Source organism: Salvelinus namaycush, chromosome 32 (genome assembly GCF_016432855.1).
Source record: "Salvelinus namaycush isolate Seneca chromosome 32, SaNama_1.0, whole genome shotgun sequence".
Taxonomy (NCBI): Eukaryota; Metazoa; Chordata; class Actinopteri; order Salmoniformes; family Salmonidae; genus Salvelinus; species Salvelinus namaycush.
Genome location: NC_052338.1, coordinates 23,828,462 through 23,848,437, shown reverse-complemented (window position 1 = coordinate 23,848,437; position 19,976 = coordinate 23,828,462). Strand labels below are relative to the sequence as shown.

Below are 19,976 nucleotides of genomic sequence, written 5' to 3'. Positions count from 1 at the left end.
GAGAGGGGGGCGGGGTGAGTGTATGCTATGAGTATGTGTGAGGGGCTGAATGTTTAGGGGAGAGATATGGGGGATTGATTCCGATCAGAGGAGACTTAATACATAACACTGTTTGGAAACACAAACAAAGTTGTCAGAGCCTCTCTCAACCTTATTTTAAAGGAGTGCAATGATGTTCCTCTGCAAGCCCCCGGTGTCTCTCTGTGTGTCTCACACGGCTCTGCCCCCTAGGAGCGGAGGGAGTGGTGAAAGTATAAAACCCCTTGGGTTCCCTCCAGCCAGACTGTAGACCTACTGGAAACTATAGAGACACCTGAGTGTCGCCCCACTGGCTAAACTATCCCATCACAATGTTGTCACGGTAAGTGAATACTAACACAAGGATGGCTAGCTTTGGGTATTTATTTTGAACTTACATGTGTGTACGGGTACTTATACAATTACTCAATCTATTTGGACATATATCTGTATTCTTGGGGGAAGTTTTATTTGTCACTCTACATGTAGAATGAAACCTGAGAAGTTTACATCTGTTGGGGGTATTTCAATGATGGCAAGAGGGGATAGTTGAATCAATTGTTTTTGTGTGGATCGCAATATGTTGGAAATGTAGTTCTTTTTCTTATTTAAGATTTCCTTGTTCATTTCTAAACTTCCAATAACAATAGCATCAAAACCCAATAATGATTGTGGTACGAGATAAAATGATGGGACTCTAGACGGTCTTTAAAAAGCTTTTGAGAAGTCAGAATTTGAGAAAGTCAAAATGTTTAATAAACACCCTGTGTTTGACTTTGCATTATATTACAAAGATAAAGTACATAATCTAACAACTTTTCATTGATGAACTTTCAATGAACTTTTAATTGGTTTTAGTGATCATTAATTATCCATAAGATATGTTGAACATAAGAATGGCCATAAGATACCTTTCCCTGCTGCAAGGTACATATATTCACATTTATTATAATGCTATGAGCAGGGCAAACACATTTCCTGCAACCTTCCATTCTCAAATAATCCTTCTAAAATGTTCCACTGCCACTAAAAACCCTAAGATGGCTTCTAGGAGAACACAGACTATCTGTCTGACAAAATGATTGTTTAAAAAGTGAAGTGACCAGTTCTATCTCTGTGTTCTTATTCTAACAGACTGTTGATTGTTCCTTTGATCTTTGCTTTGGCTGGTCTCGCTATCTCAGCCCCCGTTACTGGTAAGAAAACATTCAAGTAAACATTCTTCTAAATCATATAAATTTAGATTCTTCCATCAGTAACTACAGTTTAATAATAATGACAATTTTATAGTTATGTGCACAAGATGTTGTCTAGACGATGGTTTTTATTTAAGTTTAATTTCATTCATCACTGTGACAAAACAATGGGTTACGCATTTCATGCTTCACCTTTCCAGTTATCCAGTTTAAACTACTCTAAGCTACACTGCAAACATAAAGTGAGCAAATATATAAACCGAAATGACCATTACATAATGTTTAAGTGAGGAGGCATTTCCAATGTATACCGCGACCTCCATCCATCTCATTGAATCACAATGGGAGTCCTCTGCTTCTCCACAATGGCAGTGAAATCAGAGCCCTGGTCTCTCTGTGGAGACACAAAAGAGGTCTGTTGTCCTTTGCCTGATGTGGGGTAGAGAGAGGAGTAGGAAAGGCCTCATATATGACCCATTCAAATGGAGCTAGTTCCCCAAACCACTAATCATGCTCCCCTAATGCTATCAAATGCATATTTATTTGACAGATGGAACCGAGGCAGACAATGATGGTAATGTGTAATTTGTGTTTTATCATGACATTCATAATTACCACAACAGTTAGAAAAGTACATGCTAATCTGCTTTGTTAATTAGAAGTGGTTTTCTATTCAGTCCGAACTAGTGTTTATGCTGGTGTAATGACACCATTCCTTGTGCTGTGTGTTTCAGAGAGAGCTGCACCCTTGCTAGTGCACCTTAAAGGTAAGCACACTGAAAACCCCTCCAGTCAAAGCCTACACATATAGGTTATATATGGATCACTTATGATATGTGCTTTGTCCTTTTATTTCATTTCCATTTGAAAACAATGGACTGAAACATCAACAGTGCTAAAAATCAAACCATTTGACTGTTGCATAATTGGATACATTAAGATACTGAGTTTTCCAGTTTGGTATTGGCTTAGCTGGGTGATCATTGGCAAGAGGTGCTATGATACTTTTTTTGTCTCAGGTGACAAAGATGGCGGAGGCCTCACAGGCAGCCCGGATGGAGTATACGCAGGTTTGTACTGACGCCAATGTATCTCCTACCTAATACCTTCTTAACCACACAAGGTATGTACCATTTTATATAGACGGAAACTAATAAGAAATCCTCTGTTGTTCACAGGGACCACAGATGGGACTGATTCCAGTAAAGAGCTAGCAGGAGGTACGAGGGTCTGGGTATCTTTCCATCAAGGAAGAAGTTAATGTCATCTTGAGTGAATGATGTAGAACCAACTCAGCTAGACTTTTAAGGAAACCAACTCTGTAGATTAGAGAACAAGAATGAATATGCCGATTCCCTAAGAAAGTAAAACATTTCCCCTCACAGTACCAGTGAAGAAAGTTCAACATGAGAGAAGGAACATTGAGCTGTTGATCATGATTTGTTTTTAGGTGCAGTGGATACCTCACCTGATACAACAGACACCCCAGGTCAGTGTGTGTGTGTGTGTGTGTGTGTGGGTGGGTGTCTGTTGACAACACATGTTGAGCCGCTCAGACTATAATGTAAGAAACACACACCTAATCATTCATTAGCCACAATTATCAAAATAATAGCAAATAATTAGTGAGAAGACAAAATGGGCCTGCTATAAGACTATAAAAAAACACTTAACTATCCCCTATAGAGGATCTGCAGTGGTGGATACTCACATACAGTATAACAACAGCCCCCCCCCCCCCCCCCCCCCGCAACCGTAGCTAAACAAATGCTTTCTAGACCAGACAGTAAATGTCCAGACAGTAAACCAAAGGGGTCTCAAATCCAAGCCAAAGGTATGTCAAGGCTCGCCAAAAACCACGTTTGCCAATTCCCCAAACCTCCTCATGCCATAACACATTGTTTACTTACTGTCATTCTATAACACCCACTATAAACTACATCAGATGTCTTAGAGGAATACACTATCTGAAAGGCAGTAAGCCCAATCAAAACCAGTTACCAAGGAAACATGTAATGGTAATATTAATCTTACCCAGACAGATTTTAGTACTGAAGAATCCATGGCTAAAACTTCTCATGCCAAACGTCTAATTCCAACTCACCTGATGTTTGTTCTTCATTTATCAGATGCCAGTAGCAGTGATATATTCCCAGACACATACAGTGAGAAACCAATTCATTTGAATTCAATGAAAAACACTCTATACTAGGGATTTCACAGAGAGCATCATACTCACCCTTCCTTGTCCCACAGACAGAGATACCAGCGTGGAAACTACAGGCAATCCTGATGACTCTGATGCCCCAGGTGAGACCTAGGAGCAAAATACACAAAGGTCAATGATAAAGCTTAAGGGCAAAGGTCGAAATCATTCTATAACAATGCAGGATGTACAGATGCAGTCTTCTATCGTGTGTCACAGCACTGCGTGCCACACATTCGCCTGGGTCAAAATCTGTGAGAGAAAGTCAGACACCCTAAAATTATTTCCATGGTGATGATGAGAATACATGGCATTTGTTATTTCCCCAGGCCGCACTGGCCTGTGCTGTGCTGTCATGTGCATTTTTTTAACAATAATTACTGCATCTGTCTGTCTACTTTCAAGTGCGAATTGGACAAACCTGGGGGAAGACATACTGCAGCCATACATCTATTGTCAAGCATAAATCAAATAAATCATTTTAGTGGCAGTTAACATCAGCAGCAAATAGATGGCCAAACTACTGTATGGTTATGTAATCATGTTCAATAACAAGGTAAGAAATGATACAGTATTTTCATACCTTCCAATAACATTAATGTCATTATGTTAAGATGCAGCTGAAGCAGCAGGCAGCCAAGATACAACGGATGCAGCTGGTGAGTGAAACAATATGTTTTGAGAGATGTTCTTGCTACCCAATGTCAAAGTTGTCTCATTCTTTTGGACACAACAGATACTTTAGTCAAAACAAAGATACAAAATGAAAGGCACGTTCTTCTAGACTAGAGTTATCATACCTAGTAATATAATAAAGTACAAAATGATAGTTCATCTGATACATAGTAATATAATAAAGTACAAAATGATAGTTCATCTGATACATAGTAATATAATAAAGTACAAAATGATAGTTCATCTGATACATAGTAATATAATAAAGTACAAAATGATAGTTCATCTGATACATAGTAATATAATAAAGTACAAAATGGTAGTTCATCTGATACATAGTAATATAATAAAGTACAAAATGGTAGTTCATCTGATACATAGTAATATAATAAAGTACAAAATGGTAGTTCATCTGATACATAGTAATATAATGATACAGAAATACTGTTACATTACTAGCACCTTGAGTGGAGTTGCCAACAACCGGATGCTTCCGGTTTTCAGGGATACAGCTATCTTCAACCTAGCTTCCTTTCCCGCTGAAAAGTAGATGTGGGAACTCCACTCAGGCGTTTCTTTTACTCCTTCTACGTTAGGTTACATTATTAGCTGAGTCCACATGGCTACGTTAATGGAGGGATGTAGGGTAGAACTGATGATGACTGTCAGTACATGATCAAATATGATCTGTTTTTTCAGATGCCTCTGAGGCTGTGGCAGAGACCGTAGACACTTTTGATATACCAGGTGAGGGCACATCTTGCAGCACAGAAAGCAATGGCAGTCTTCACAACCACTGAGCCTAAATCTTCAAGTCCTTCATCACTGTGAATGATAATTTTGACTTGACATACGTCAATCAATAGATAGACAGATCAACAATAAGTATTGGAATTGGGATACACCCAGTTATTGGAATCGGGATACTGACCCAGTTATTTGAATCGGGATACTGACCCAGGACTGTTTAGTACAGGTCAAAAATAGTGCACTGTATAGGGAATATGGTGCCATTTGGGACGTACCCTAAAACAATTAATTAATTCTAGACTAGGGCCACAATAACACTCACCCATTACAAAACGGCCATAAATTGTTTGAATTTTGACTCATTTAGTCTGTCTTCACCACAGATACAGATGGTGCAGATGACAGGGAGAAGGTGTCAACAGAGGTGTCAACAGAGGATTTGGGTAAGACCCATTCTCTCTGACTTACTTGCACAATAACCAAACTCTAACTTCACAGATCATCAGAACATACTAACATTATCATTGTAACAAACATTATCATTGTAACAAGCATTATCATTATAATAAACATCATCAGTGTAACAAACATTGCTGTAAACATCAACAGGTCTATGTTGTTAATTAATAAATATAATACATTTGTGTTGCTAATTAAATTATGATTTCAGACTCAGCAGGTGTGGATAAGTCTCCAGAAAGTGACTCCACAGAGTCTCCAGGAAGTGACTCCACAGAGTCTCCAGGAAGTGACTCCACAGAGTCTCCAGGAAGTGACTCCACAGAGTCTCCAGGAAGTGACTCCACTGAGTCTCCAGGAAGTGACTCCACAGGTAAAATGTGTTTAAAGCAGACATTGTGATAGTCCTGACACACACAATACACTGATCCCCCATTCAAAGCATTGATAAGTAGACAATACATTATCCTGTCTAATGAAAATATGATTAGGTACTCATAATAAAACACACAACCAACTTTTTGTTTCTTTTCAAGATGAAGTGCTGACAGACGTGCAAGCTGACTCTGCTGGTAAGAACAACATCAAGGTTTTTATTGTAATGTTGTACTAGACAGGTTCATTGGCAATTCCAAGACATCAAATAATAGGTTACGGCAGTTTGATGATATAAATAATGTGTTATTGTAGATGTGACCAGTGATGACATGGATGAGGCCACAGAGACGGACAAAGATGATGACAAGAGTGACGACAAGAGTGATGCAGGTGTGTTTAGTTGACATTTCTGAACTGGACATTGATTGTCTGGGAAACTGTAATTTTGAGCTGTTCTACCCTTCAGTTGGTCATAAACCTGTTTTTGACTTCCTTCTCATCTGCATCCTCTTGATGCAGATGAGAAGGATGCCGCAGATGAAGAAAAAACGTTAGATAACGACTCTGCAGGGGAGTCTGCTCATTGAAGGTTACGTGTCTCTCACCCAAGGGTCATGATAGGGTAGGTCTTACCACTGGCCTCCCAAAAGGCTCAGTACTAGGATCTCTCTTGTTCTCACTTGGTTCTACATATTCTACTTCATATACCCTAACACAGTGGTTCCCAAACGTTTTATAGTCCCGTATCCCTTCAAACATTCAACCTCCAGCTGCGTACCCTCTCTAGCACCAGGGTCATCGCACTCTCAAATGTTTTTTTTTTGCTATCATTGTAAGCCTGCCACACACACACACTATACGATACATTTATTAAACATAAGAATGGGTGTGGGTTTTTGTCACAACCCGGCTCGTGGGATGTGACAAAGAGCTCTTATAGGACCAGGGCACAAATAATAATATAATAATAATCAATAATTATGATCTTAATTTAACCATCTTACATATAAAACCTTATTTGTTAATCGAAAATTGTGAATAACTCACTACAGGTTAATGAGAAGGGTATGCTTGAAAGGATGCACATAAGTCTGTGCCTGTATTTCGTTTTCATGCTAGTTATGGCCGAGAATCCACTCTCACATAGGTACGTGGTTGCAAAGGGCATCAGTGTCTTAACAGCACGATTTGCCACGGCAGGATACTCTGAGTGCAGCCCAATCCAGAAATCTGGAAGTGGCTTGTGATTAAATTACATTTTCACAGAATCGCTTGTTGCAATTTCGATGAGGATCTCTTGTTCAGATATCAGTAAGTGGACTGGAGGCTGAGGATGAAAGGGATAACGAATCCAGTTGTTTGTGTCATCCATTTCGGGAAAGTACCTGCGTAATTGTGCACCCAACTCACTCAGGTGCTTCGCTATATCACATTTGACATTGTCCGTAAGCTTGAGTTCATTTGCACACAAAAAATCATACAATGATGGAAAGACCTGTGTGTTGTCCTTGTTAATGCAGACAGAGAAGAGCTCCAACTTCTTAATCATAGCCTCAATTTTGTCCCGCACATTGAATATAGTTGCAGAGAGTCCCTGTAATCCTAGATTCAGTCTTGTGAGAAACTCTTCATCATGCAAGTGGTCAGACAAGTGAAAATGACGGTCAGTAAAGAAAACTTTAAGCTCGTTTCTCAATTTAAAAAAACTTGTCAATAATTTGCCCCTTGATAACCAGCGCATTTCTGTATGTTGTAAAAGCGTTACATGGTCACTGCCCATATCATTGCATTGTGCAGAAAACACAAGAGAGTTCAGGGGCCTTGCTTTAACAAAGTTAACCATTTTAACCAAACGTTTTTTCCAAAACATTTTCCAAAACGTTTTTCAAGCTGTCAGGCATTCCCTTGGCAGCAAGAGCCTCTCGGTGGATGCTGCAGTGTACCCAAGTGGTGTCGGGAGCAACTGCTTGCACGCACGTTACCACTCCACTATGTCTCCCTGTCATGGCTTTTGCGCCATCAGTACAGATAACAACATGAGCAGCAGCTATGTTTGGCTACATACGGACCGGTAGTGGAATTCCAGCGAGAGAGTAACGGTTAATGTGATTGGATGTTAATTATTTTACTAGGCTAACAGTATTTGACTTTGTGTTGTTATTTCGCTGAACACTAGATGGTTTCATTTTATTTTTGGCAGTGAAACGAGGCAACTCAGGCAAGAAAATGTATTACCAAATGTATAGCCCCGTTGGAAAATATAAATGGACTGTTTGAAAATGTGAAAAGAAAAAAAAGTTTAAAAAAATAAATATATATATATTTATATTTAAAAAAATGTGAATCACATTTTTATTTGGCGTACCCCCAACGGCATTGTGCGTACCCCTGGGGGTTTGGGAATACCTGCCCTAACAGAACCCTATTCATTACCAGGATGTCTAAACACTTTGTCACTTGTCTGCAGATGCTGCCACAGACAAAGATGACAGTGATGAGGATAAGGACACTGAACTAGATGGTAAGGCCCATGCAGAAGACACACAGACAGAGGAAGCGGCAGACAGCGACAGCAAACAAGGCGCTGCAGACTCAGACTCTGACACGGACGATGACAGGCCAGAGAAAGACGTCAAGAACGACTCAGATGACAGCAAGGACACCACCGAAGAAGACGACAAACCAGACAAAGATGATAAGAAAAACAGAGACAGCGCAGACAACAGCAATGATGACAGCGATGAGGTGATCCAGGTCCCCAGGGAGGAACCAGAGCAGCAGGAAATGAACCTGGAGGAGGGAGGAGTGATTGGCAGCCAGGAGGAGACTGTAGCAGCAGACAAGGAGGAGGGGAGTGATGTGGGGGACCAGAAGCCCGGCCCTGAAGACAGCATCGAGGAGGGAAGCCCTGTAGGGAGGCAAGATTTTGAGCCTCCACAGGATTCGGAGGAGGAGGAGGCGAAGCTGGAGGCAAAGGAGGAGGAGGAGCTGGAGAAGGAGGCAAAGAAGGAGGAGGAGTTGGAGGAGGCGGAGGCAAAGAAAGAGGAGGAGGAGCTGGAGGAGGAGGAGAGGAAACTGAAAACAATAGAGTCCGACAGTCAGGAGGACAGTCAGGAGGACAGTAAGGATGAAAGTGAGGCTGAACCAGACTCCAACAGTAAAAAGGACATTGGGACCAGCGATGCCCCTGAACCACAAGAGGATGACAGTGAAGAGGACACTGAAGCCCAGCCAGAGGACACTGATGATAGCATGATGAAAGAGCCCAAAGGTGAGGTTACCACTACAAAACCATAGAACAGTAGCTAATAATTAGGCCAGGTCATGTGGTCAGGAAAAACAGATAATAATGAAAAGTACATATGTGATTCCATGTAAAAGATGGTGTAGTATTGTTAGTGACAATGGTATTATATTGTGGTAACTGAAACACTTCTTTCTGATATAGATTCTGACGATGCTGCGTCTGACAAAGATGATAAAGACAAGAATGATATGGACAAAGAAGATATGGACAAGGATGATATGGACAAAGATGATATGGACAAGGATGCCTCTGGTAAGTCTCTCTATCTTGTGTGTCACTTGATCACCTTGCCTGTTTTTCAGCTGATCCATGCAGTAGTGAATGAAAGAGATGTCAAGTAATTTATGTCAAACGGTCCATCATTTTCTTCTCATAGACTCAGAGGATGACCAATCTGAATCGGATGCAGAGCCAGGCGCAGATTCACACACAGGTTTATTTCCTCTGATCCTGAATAATATCACCGGGGCTTTCAAATGGCTTGTTCTTTAGCTGTTGTAACATTCAAATGGCTTGTTCTTTAGCTGTTGTAACATTCAAATTCATTATTGTGGCTCAACATAATATATATTAATCTGTTCTTTAGATGAGGATGAGACCAACGAGGATTAACATTTTGAAAAAAATGCATGTGAAATAAAAAACATTGGCCATACAAATGTATATATTCTAAATAATGTATGTATTCCAAATACATTCACAAATGTATATCATGCATTAAAATACATTACAAAATGCATAAAAAAATACATTATTTGGCCATTTATTTTATTTCACACATATATCCTAAAATGCATCAAAAAATATATTTAAAATCATTTGTTTTTCTCGTATGTATGTAATAATAATTGAAATAGTAAAAACAAGGCTGATCCGTGTTTTTTTTCTCAGATGTCGATGAGATAGATGGGGAAGAAACAATGACTCCAGATTCAGAAGGTAAGGCCCAAAACTGACTTACTTCTTGGGGTAGTTATCAATGAAAGGACCAAGCATTCCAAGGCTTCCTCACCAGGGGAAGAAACTGACTGGTGCATTTGTGTTCACCAGTCAACTCAGTCAACGAGCCACAAAGTAAACACATCTTTTGTCCTTGTGACTTTTCTGATCAGATGTCTGTTTGTTTGAACAGAGATAATGAAGTCTGGTGAGATGGACTCGGTTGTCGAGGCAACTGAAGGTAAGAGAGGAGACAGGACTGCCCTGCCTGATGCCTCCCACAGCTCACATCAATAGACACTATGCAGACACAAACATGAACCCGCCCGTACGCACACACAAACAAACACGCACACACACACATACACAGGAATCCAGGGCACTTTGCTGTAGCTAGACCAGTTAAATAAACAACTCTATTGAACTGTGGAGGACTGGCTGTGTTTGTGCTAAATTGCTTTAAATGGCCCCTTTCTTCTTGTTCTACAATAAGCCTGAGGTGGGAATGACAAGTATGAGGAAGTGACAGAGCAACACACAGACGACAGAAAGTTATTGGAATAAATGTGTTTCTTTTTCTCTCTCAGCCGTTCCAGCTGACATTCTGGACCAACAGGATGACATGACACAGGGCACCTCACAGGGTAATGTCAGCAGAACACTGCAACACACCAAACCATGGCAGCACTTTAATATATAATTATATATGCAGTTTAGCAGACGCTTTTATCCAAAGGGACTTAGTCATGTGTGCATCCATTTTATGTGTGTACATGTGACATTTCCATTACAGACTTATTTGACCCGTCTCTCACTCTGACATACATTTATTGTACGCTATGATGCAGTCAGATGCTGCTGTATTCACTTCTATGTACTGTATATCTCATTTGATTTACAGCTGCTGATGCTGCTGCCAGCGCCCCGGCAGCCCAGTCTTAGCCCTGTGGGTTGAGCCCACAGCACGCTGTGGATGGAATCAGACATTTTGGTACCTAAAGCCCATTGATTTGTACTTACTAATGAGAGGAGAGGTATACTGTACATTGAAAAAATATATATAATCATTTCACATTCCGTCTCCTTTCATTACAGACCCATCATGGTGAATCTCACAGAAAACTGACAACAAGCAATATCAACAAAAACTTTAGTCAAATGTTGCTCTTAAGTTCCTTAACCCTCTTTTGCCACTCAAAATGGTGAAGGTGTGTGCAGTGTCTATGAGGATAAAATTAAATTATTCTACTTTTTTTGGTGTACATTACATTTTTACCCACTTTTTGACTTTATTGTTTTTTGGGTAGTTGGATATTGAATCATGAAGAATGTCAACTTTGTTTTTGTTAAAGACAGTTTATGTAGTTACACTCCTGTCGTATCAACTAGCATATTCATAAAATGGTCACTATGTTCTCTTACAATGCCCTTGAGAAAACCAGAAGTCTGTTTCTTAATTCAGTCATTGTAGGTTTGCTATGTTTCTGCAGGGTTCCTACTGTTTCCTCCTGCTTTCATATGATGCATTGCTGTCTCAGTCCTTGACAGAAAGCTCAATTGGCACGTTGTCCTTCTAACTGATCACAGCTGCTACATTTGAAAAATAACTCAGACTGACTCACAGCTCAACATTCGTTTTTTTAATTATGAAAAACATTAGGTCCTTTATACAAAATGAAGTGTACATACGTGTTATGACGCAACAATGTCTTTGATAAGGTATACAAAACAAATCTAGAGAAAGTACTAACAAAGTGTGATCTACATTGGTCGGAAAGATTGTAAAATAACAATTGTATAGACATAATGAGAATGTCATTTGAATATGTACACAAGGGGGGAATCTAATAAAGACTGAGTTGTCAGCAAGTTTTTGGGGATAAAAAGCTGTATGTGTGTGTTATTGTGAATCAGTTGATGAAACGCGTAGCTGGTAAGAAGCCTACTCACAGACTCCCAGGACTTTCAAATCATATTGTATTTGTCACATGCTTCGTAAAGAACAGGTGAAATGATTACTTTACAATAATATCAACTATAAATAATATGATAACATATCAAATGTACAAAATACAATATAATAATAATCAATAGAGTTACGAGAATTTGACACACATGTCAAGTTCAATAGCCATGTTTTGAAGTTGCAAAGTCCTACATCTGGGGTCTGTGATAACATAGCACACTTGTAACCAACACAGTAATAAAATGGACCATGACAATGACAATGATGACATGAAGAAGAAGCGTGAAGAAGCAATCACTGTTTAGCTACAGGTAAGGCAGGGCCAACGGACACACATTTCTCCTAAACTGTATCTTGAGACATTCGATGGACTGTTTATTATGCCTTCGAGTAGTGTTCAACACTCCTATTCCTGACTAAGCTTTCATTCTGGATGGATAGCTCCACGCCCTACCTTCCTTTCAACCAAGTCAGTGCCACTGTGGCGTTTGTCTTCGAAGAAAGCAGCATGCCATTGGCATTGCTTATTTACGCATTCCTTAACCTTGTCCTAAGAAATCTTTCTCCGAGCAAGCAGGCAATCCAGCGCACAAAAAATCAATGCATTCTGTTTTAAAATGTCATACACACTGAGTATACCAAACATTAGGAACACCTTCCTAATATTGAGTACCCCCCCAATGTTGACTCCAAGGCTTCCCATAGTTGTGTCAAGTTGGATGGATGTCCTTTGGGTGGTGGACCATTCTTGATACACAAGGGAAACTGTTGAGCGTGAAAAACCCAGCAGGGTTGCAGTTCTTGACCCAAACTGGTGCGACTGGCACCTACTATCATACCCCGTTGAAATGTACTTAAATCTTTTGTCTTGCTCATTCACCCTCTGAATGGCACACATACACAATCCATGTCTCAATTGTCTCAAGGATTAAAAATCATTCTTTAACCTGTCTCCTCCCCTTTGTCTACACTGATTGAAGTGACATCAATAAGGGATCATAGCTTTCATTTGGATTCACCTGGTCAGTCTATGTCATGGAAAGAGCAGGTGTCCTTAATGTTTTGTACACTCAGTGTAAATGGCCAATAACATTGAACTGGTAATGTTTTTGTACAGTGCACAGGTGTCCTACATTAAAAGGAAATAAATGAAACAATTCTCCAGCACCACCCCAACATCAACATCTGTGATGCGTTTCTATATGTTGTAGTAAAAAAGATTGCGGAAGATAAGTGTTTCCAATTCCACTTATCTTCCTCCATCTTTTTTACAACAAAACAACAAAACATGCCATTTTCACATCCTGTATGTTCTGGTGGTGTTGGAGATGTTGAATATGAAGTAGAAAAATGTAGAAATTTCCCTTTAAGATAAAACAACACTACACAGAAAGCCATCTGAGACATTACTATTTGCTGTTGAATGCATACTTTTTTAAACACATGAACACATTCTGACAAGGTATGACAACACGACGGTGGTAGGCCTGATCACTGACGATGATGAGACAGCCTACAGGGAGGAGGTCAGAAACCTGGCAGTGTGGTGCAAGGACAACAACCTCTCCTTCAACATGCAAGAGGAGCTGATCATGGATTACAGGAAATGGAGGGCTGAGCACACCTCCATCCACATGGACGGGGCTGTTGTGGAGCAGGTCGAGAGCTTCACGTTCCTCGGTGTCCACATCACTAAGGAACTATCATGGTCCACACACATCAACAAAGTTGTGAAGAGGGCACAGCAATGCCTCTTCCCCCTCAGGAGACTGAAAATATTTGGCATGGGCCCTCAGATCTCCAGAAAGTTCTACAGCTGCACCATAGAGAGCATCTTGACTGGCTGCATCACCGCTTGGTATGGAAACTTCTCTGCATCCGACCGCAAGGCGCTACACAGGGTAGTGCGTATGGCCCAGTACATCACTGGAGCCACACTCCCTGCCATCCAGGACCTCTATAACAGGAGGTGTCAAAGACTCCAGCCACCGAAGTCATAGACCTTTCTCTCTGATACCTGGCAAGCGGTGGCAAGCGGTACCGATGCACCAAGTCTGAAAACAACAGGACCCTGAACAGCTTCTACCCCCAAGCTATTAGACTGCTAAATAGTCAGTTAAATAGTTAACCAATAGCTACACGGAATATCTGCATTCACCCTTTTTGCACAAACTTTTTGTCTCATCACATATGCTGCTGTCACTGTTTATTATCTATCCTGTTGCCTAGTCACTTTATTCCTAGTTATATGTACATATCTATCTGTAACGATGTGCGTTGAGAGCTGGGAAGCAAGTTCAGGGAGTGAGTGTTTTAATAAATAAGCACAATGTAATACAAAAACAAGAAACACTAACAGCACACAAACATGACACAGAAACAGAAACAATGACACCTGGTGAAGAAACCAAAGGGAGTGACATATATAGGGAAGGTAATCAGAGAAGTGATGGAGTCCAGGTGAGTCTGATGATGCGCAGGTGCGCGTAACGATGGTGACAGGTGCGCGCCATAACGAGCAGCCTGGTGACCTAGAGGCCGGAGAGGGAGCACAAGTTACACTATCTCAATTACCTCATACCCCTGCACATCGATTCGGTACTGGTTACATGTGTATATAGCCAAGTTATCGTTACTGATTGTGTATTTATTTGTTGTGTTATTATTTTTCTATTATTTCTCTAGTTCTCTCTGCATTGTTGGGAAGTGCCCATAAGTAAGCTTTTCACTGTTAGTCTACACCTGTTGTTTACGAAGCGTGTGACAAATAAAATGATTTGATATCTATACACTGATTGTGTGCTCTCTCTGACCCCCTTGTGGAGGATGGTTGAATGGGCTCAACCCTGACCATTCATTCATCACACTCTCCCTAAAGTAGGTTTCTATATGTCTCCTCTGAACATTTCATGACAAATTCCCAAACTTAAGGCCATAACAATTTATGATTATGAGTCTCTCTTTAGCACAGTGCAACCAGGAAGAGCTTGACATCAAATGACACTTTCCGACAGTAGTTTGCAGAAGTTTGTGTCCCATTGGACCCCAGCATATTTCAAACAGATTTCATACAGAAATGGAATATCCCTTAGGGGGTCAACCTAAGAGAAAGCAGACAGAGAGACAGAGAGCGACATAGAGACATACCTGTAGAGACATAGAGACAGTGAGACAGAGAGAGAGACAGACAGAGAGACATAGAGACAGAGAGACATAGAAACAGAGACAGAGAGCGAGACAGAGAGACAGAGAGACAGAGAGAGAGCGAGACAGAGAGACAGGGAGCGACATAGAGACATACCTGTAGAGACATAGAGACAGTGAGACAGAGAGAGAGACAGACAGAGAGACATAGAGACATAGAGACAGAGAGACATAGAAACAGGGAGACAGAGAGAGAGACATAGAGACAGAGAGACAGAGAGCGACATAGAGACATACCTGTAGAGACATAGAGACAGTGAGACAGAGAGACAGAGAGACAGCGAGACAGAGAGAGACAGAGAGACAGAGATAGAGACATAGAGACAGAGAGACATAAAGACAGAGAGACAGAGAGACATAGAGACATACATATCAACAGAGACAGAGAGACATAAAGACAGAGAGACAGAGAGACATAGAGACAGAGAGACAGAGAGACATAGAGACATAGAGACAGAGAGCCATAAAGACAGAGAGACAGAGAGACATAAAGACAGAGACAGAGAGACAGAGAGACAGAGAGAGAGAGAGACACAGAGAGAGAGAGAGAGAGAGACATAGAGACAGAGAGACGTAAAGACAGAGAGACAGAGAGAGAGAGAGAGAGAGAGAGAGAGAGAGAGAGAGAGAGAGAGACAGAGCGGAGGGGATATTATGTTCTCAAGGTTTGGGTTTTGAAGTCATCCAGTGGACTAGATCGCTTGACCCAACCCCTAAAGAACTGTTTAGAAGGGCTCAAGTTCCCACGTGGCTCCTCCAAAGGGCCCCTGAAGCCTGGAGGCCTTCTCACGTTACAAATCAACCAAACCTGGTGGTCCAGACCGGACGCAGCCTGCATGGAGAGGAAGAGGAGGAGAAAGAGGAGGAGATGGGAGGTGAACCAAAGACAAAAGTCTCCAAACAGCTCAGAACAAAGAGTCTGTGCCCTGCCAGAAGACGAAATGGGGGTGGCCACTGAAGCTTGACCCCCCCCCCCCCCCCCCACACACACACACACACACACAACCCTCTTCAACCTACATTAGTAGCTAACCTCCCCCCATGCTACTTTCCCAAAGAGTCGAGCGGGCGGAAGAGCCCCAGAAACCTGCAGTAATGTTATACCGGTACTTTAATTTGAGGTGTAAGAGGTTTTAAACACCTGCTACCTGATGGAAGGTATGATATCGGTGAGAAAAGTGCTACCTTTTACCTGTAAAGTAGGTATGATATCGGTGAGAAAAGTGCTACCTTTTACCTGTAAAGTGGCATCTCCAGTAAATGACTTACTTGCCTTACAAATCTGTCCGTGGGTAGGGTGCATTCTGAAGTAAAGGTGATCACATTTTAGGCACTGGAAGTCCCTCTCAACAGAGAAAGTCTTCAACAGTGTCTACATCAGGAAACACTAGAAGCAGTATACAGTATTGTTCTTTAGATAGTTGGGGCCTGTATTCAACCCTGAGGGCCTATCCTGAATTACTTTGACAAACCTTTTTCTCTGTCATTTAATAGGTGATAAAACGAAGGTGATTAAAGGGGAGGGGGGATTGAGACCATATATTATGATCCGATGTTCACTATATCTATAAGAACAATGTTAGAGAGCCTGCAGCCTAGAGAGGTTACAGTCAGATTGAGATGTTTGTTTATTCCGTTTGTCCCTAGTGGTTCTTTGTTTCCTTTTAGACATATTTTTTGTTTGAGGTTCTTTTATTAATCTCTTTTATTACCTTCTGATGTTTTCTAATCTCCTTTATGTTAATGCTTTACTGCACTTTAAATAAAGTTTGATTTGATTACAATTTGATTCCTCCCATAGAGATGAATTACAATATGACCACTCCACTGCCAGTCATTTGAGAAATATCTCATAATACCACAAAGAATGACTCCTTCAGGAGGATCAGAGATGGCTCGTGACCACCAGGACAAAAAGCACTAACAGGATTTGAGATCAACTTGAGATGGCATGGTAACATGAGAAGGATGAAGTGTGTGTGAGTATGTGTGCGTGTGCGTGTGCGTGTGCGTGTGCGTGTGCGTGTGTGTGTGTGTGTGTGTGTGTGTGTGTGTCTGTAAGCAATAATGTGTGTCTGTGTATGGGTAGATAACTGAAAATGAGCTATAAACAAGTTTTTTACTTTATTCACTATTAATCAAAATTAGCCAAATGCCTTGTAGGTTAAAATGTTAAATGCACTGTAGGGCTACTACAAATGTACTGTTGTAGAATGCAAACTTAGGCTAGATGTTTCAAGGTTGCTTTGCCAAATGAATAATCTGTCTCTGATATTTCACAGCCTACAATAAATTGTATTTTCCTTTCTTCTCCATCGCTCTTACTTCACTACAAAGTCATTACACTGAAGATGAATATTCACTGTTGGTACAATCCAGTTTGTGCATGTGTATCACTCACTTGCTCTACCAACGAGCTTCAGTTAACCCAACCTCAATCCAGTCTAGAACCCATAGCTTCCGTCTGCCATATCCACTGGACCGAGTCTGAGTGGTCTGAGTGGTAAGACATCAGTTACCCCCAGTAAAGACAGACTACATCTGCACTGGTTCCCCTTTGAGGATGATGCTGGATCGATCCATCAGCCAGTCAGGCCTCTAATCTCGTCCGTCACCCAAGCTTGGCTCCAAGGCCACTATGGTTTCAACCCACAACAGCAACCCATTGTCCCAGCTCAAGGAGCCTAGCAGTCACATGAGCTGGTGAGGGGGGGACATGGATCCAGCTAAGAGGAATCTTGGCAAAAGGCTGACAGGGTCTCTCACACTATAATAAGGCAGCCTTTCTATATGTCCTTCTCGTCAACCCTGTTATTTTGATATCCAAAAGGAGAAAGGGTCGCATCTCCTGCAGACACACTGTGAGTACCAGTCCCAAACATTGTCAAGGAAATTAGGCCATGGTGCTGGTTCTGTTCAGTTGTTGTTGCTTGGCTACTGAACAACTAGAACATAAGAACTGGCCCCTAGAACACAAGCACAATAACTTTTCTCTGTATTTTACACGTGCACTACATTGAAAATGTCTCAAATTAACTTCAAATAGCCAAAGTCAAGACATGGTTGATGCTAAATAATCAAATCAAGTAACAGGGCAATTTACTTAAAAACATAGGTCCAACATAAAATGAGATAAATCAATGCAAAAATGTATATATTTATATATATGTGTGTGTGTGTATGTGTGTGTGTGTGTGTGTGTGTGTTGTGTGTGTGTGTTGTGTGTGTGTGTGTGTGTGTGTGTGTGTGTGTGTGTGTGTGTGTGTGTGTGTGTGTGTGTGTGTGTGTGTGTGTGTGTGTGTGTGCGTGTGTGTGTGTGTGTGTGTGTGTGTGTGTGTGTGTGTGTGTGTTTACGGTTTAAGTTTCTCTGTGCGACTAAAGTCTATAGAGTTAACAAAGTTATTGGGTTGATCAGGGGAACAGGCGGTCTTATATTTCAGTGGACAACAATGGGAGTCTGTTTTAATGGCAGAGGTAATTACTTTTGTTATGAAAGATATCCTTTTCCAGTTCATCAGGGAGAATTTATTAAACCAATAAGTCTCTGAGCTTCCAGATATTAATGACAGTGTAAAACAGTCCGTCGGCTTGCCCTGACCTGGGATGGGACTGATGCGAATTGGCAAGCTCAGCAGGAATGCAATCACCCGACACTGGAGAAGGGGGCTCAACTAACAGTGTCTCTCCGGACAGCATTGGGTTTAATGTAATATTCTAGTTGGCAAACAGAGGAGGGACTAAACAGCGGTTTAATAGCTAATATACAGGTAACTACCAAAATAATGGAAACACTTGTAAATGAGGGATACAAAGTATATTGAAAGCAGGAGCTTCCTCACAGGTGTGGTTCCTAAGTTAATTAAGCAATTAACATCCCATCATGCTTAGGGTCATGTTTAAAAATGCTGGGCAGGCCATTATTTTGGCAATTTTTGGGGGCTACCAAGGCTATGCCCCCATAGGATGACAATGCCCCCATCCACCGGGCACGAGTAGTCACTGAATGGTTTGATTAGCATGAAAATGATGTAAACCATATGCCATGGCCGTCTCAGTCACTAGATCTCAACCTAATTGAACACTTATGGTAGATTCTGGAGCAGTGCCTGACACATTGTTTTCCACCACCATCAACAAAACACCAAATGATGGAATTTATTGTGGAAGAATGGTGTTGCATCCCTCCGATAGAGTTCCAGACATAGAATCTATGCCAAGGTGCATTGAAGCTGTTCTGGCACGTGGTGGCCCAACGCCCTATATAGACACTTTATGTTGGTGTTTCCTTTATTTTGGCAGTTACCTATAGAAAAAAAAGATGGTGAGTAAGAAAAGGTACGTTGTTTTTCATGACAGTATCCAGTAACATCATGGAAAACTTGGATCAAAGGGCTTCAAGTTGTCTTTATGTGGGCTGGAAGTACACTATTTCCTGGAAAGAAAAGTCTCATAGCAAGTTTGACTACTCTGTTCATATCTAAGGCATTCTTAGGCCTTAAAACATAAGTAATGGGAAGGGAGCATAAAGCCTTACTCAACATCGAAGGGGAGAGGTGCGCCACAGAAAACCCCTTTGGAGTCTCTTTGTGTCTGTCTGCCTCTCTCTCGGTGGCTCTGGAGAACCAGTCTCTACAGATCAGTATCACCATCTCCCTGTCAGGCCCATCTTCAACAGGGGGGCCACTAGAACCAAAACACTATTCTCAATCCACAACCCATAACCCCATCCTCAGAAACGCTGCTGCTGCTCTTTTCATGTCTCCTGTCTGTCAGCGAACAGGAAATGAGAGCAGAATGCAGAAGGTCACTCTGTTTCATTTCATAAGAAGGGTGGCTGTGCCCTCCACTGGCAGAGCAGCTCAACTGTTGATCTCAGAG

The 19,976-nt window shown here is 41.3% G+C and overlaps 1 protein-coding gene across 1 annotated transcript; it reads left to right on the top strand.

Moving 5' to 3' along the window:
• Nucleotides 1-350: 350 nt before the first annotated feature.
• Nucleotides 351-10,870, top strand: LOC120027066 (otolith matrix protein OMM-64). Its single transcript, XM_038971909.1, has 22 exons — nt 351-361; nt 1,153-1,214; nt 1,765-1,788; nt 1,949-1,981; nt 2,234-2,284; nt 2,393-2,434; nt 2,665-2,703; nt 3,344-3,379; nt 3,471-3,524; nt 4,035-4,079; nt 4,795-4,842; nt 5,229-5,288; nt 5,516-5,677; nt 5,841-5,876; nt 5,995-6,072; nt 8,150-8,953; nt 9,131-9,241; nt 9,366-9,422; nt 9,881-9,928; nt 10,122-10,169; nt 10,516-10,572; nt 10,830-10,870. Exons 1-22 carry the CDS (start codon nt 351-353, stop codon nt 10,868-10,870), a joined length of 1,947 nt encoding a protein of 648 aa, XP_038827837.1.
• The last annotated feature ends 9,106 nt before the right edge of the window (nt 10,871-19,976 follow it).

Bases quoted from the DNA above. Each gene is read 5' to 3' on its own strand.
- LOC120027066 (XM_038971909.1), top strand. The intron at 3,380-3,470 runs GTGAGAAACCAA...CTTGTCCCACAG, and splicing joins TATATTCCCAGACACATACA to ACAGAGATACCAGCGTGGAA. The intron at 9,929-10,121 runs GTAAGGCCCAAA...TTGTTTGAACAG, and splicing joins AATGACTCCAGATTCAGAAG to AGATAATGAAGTCTGGTGAG.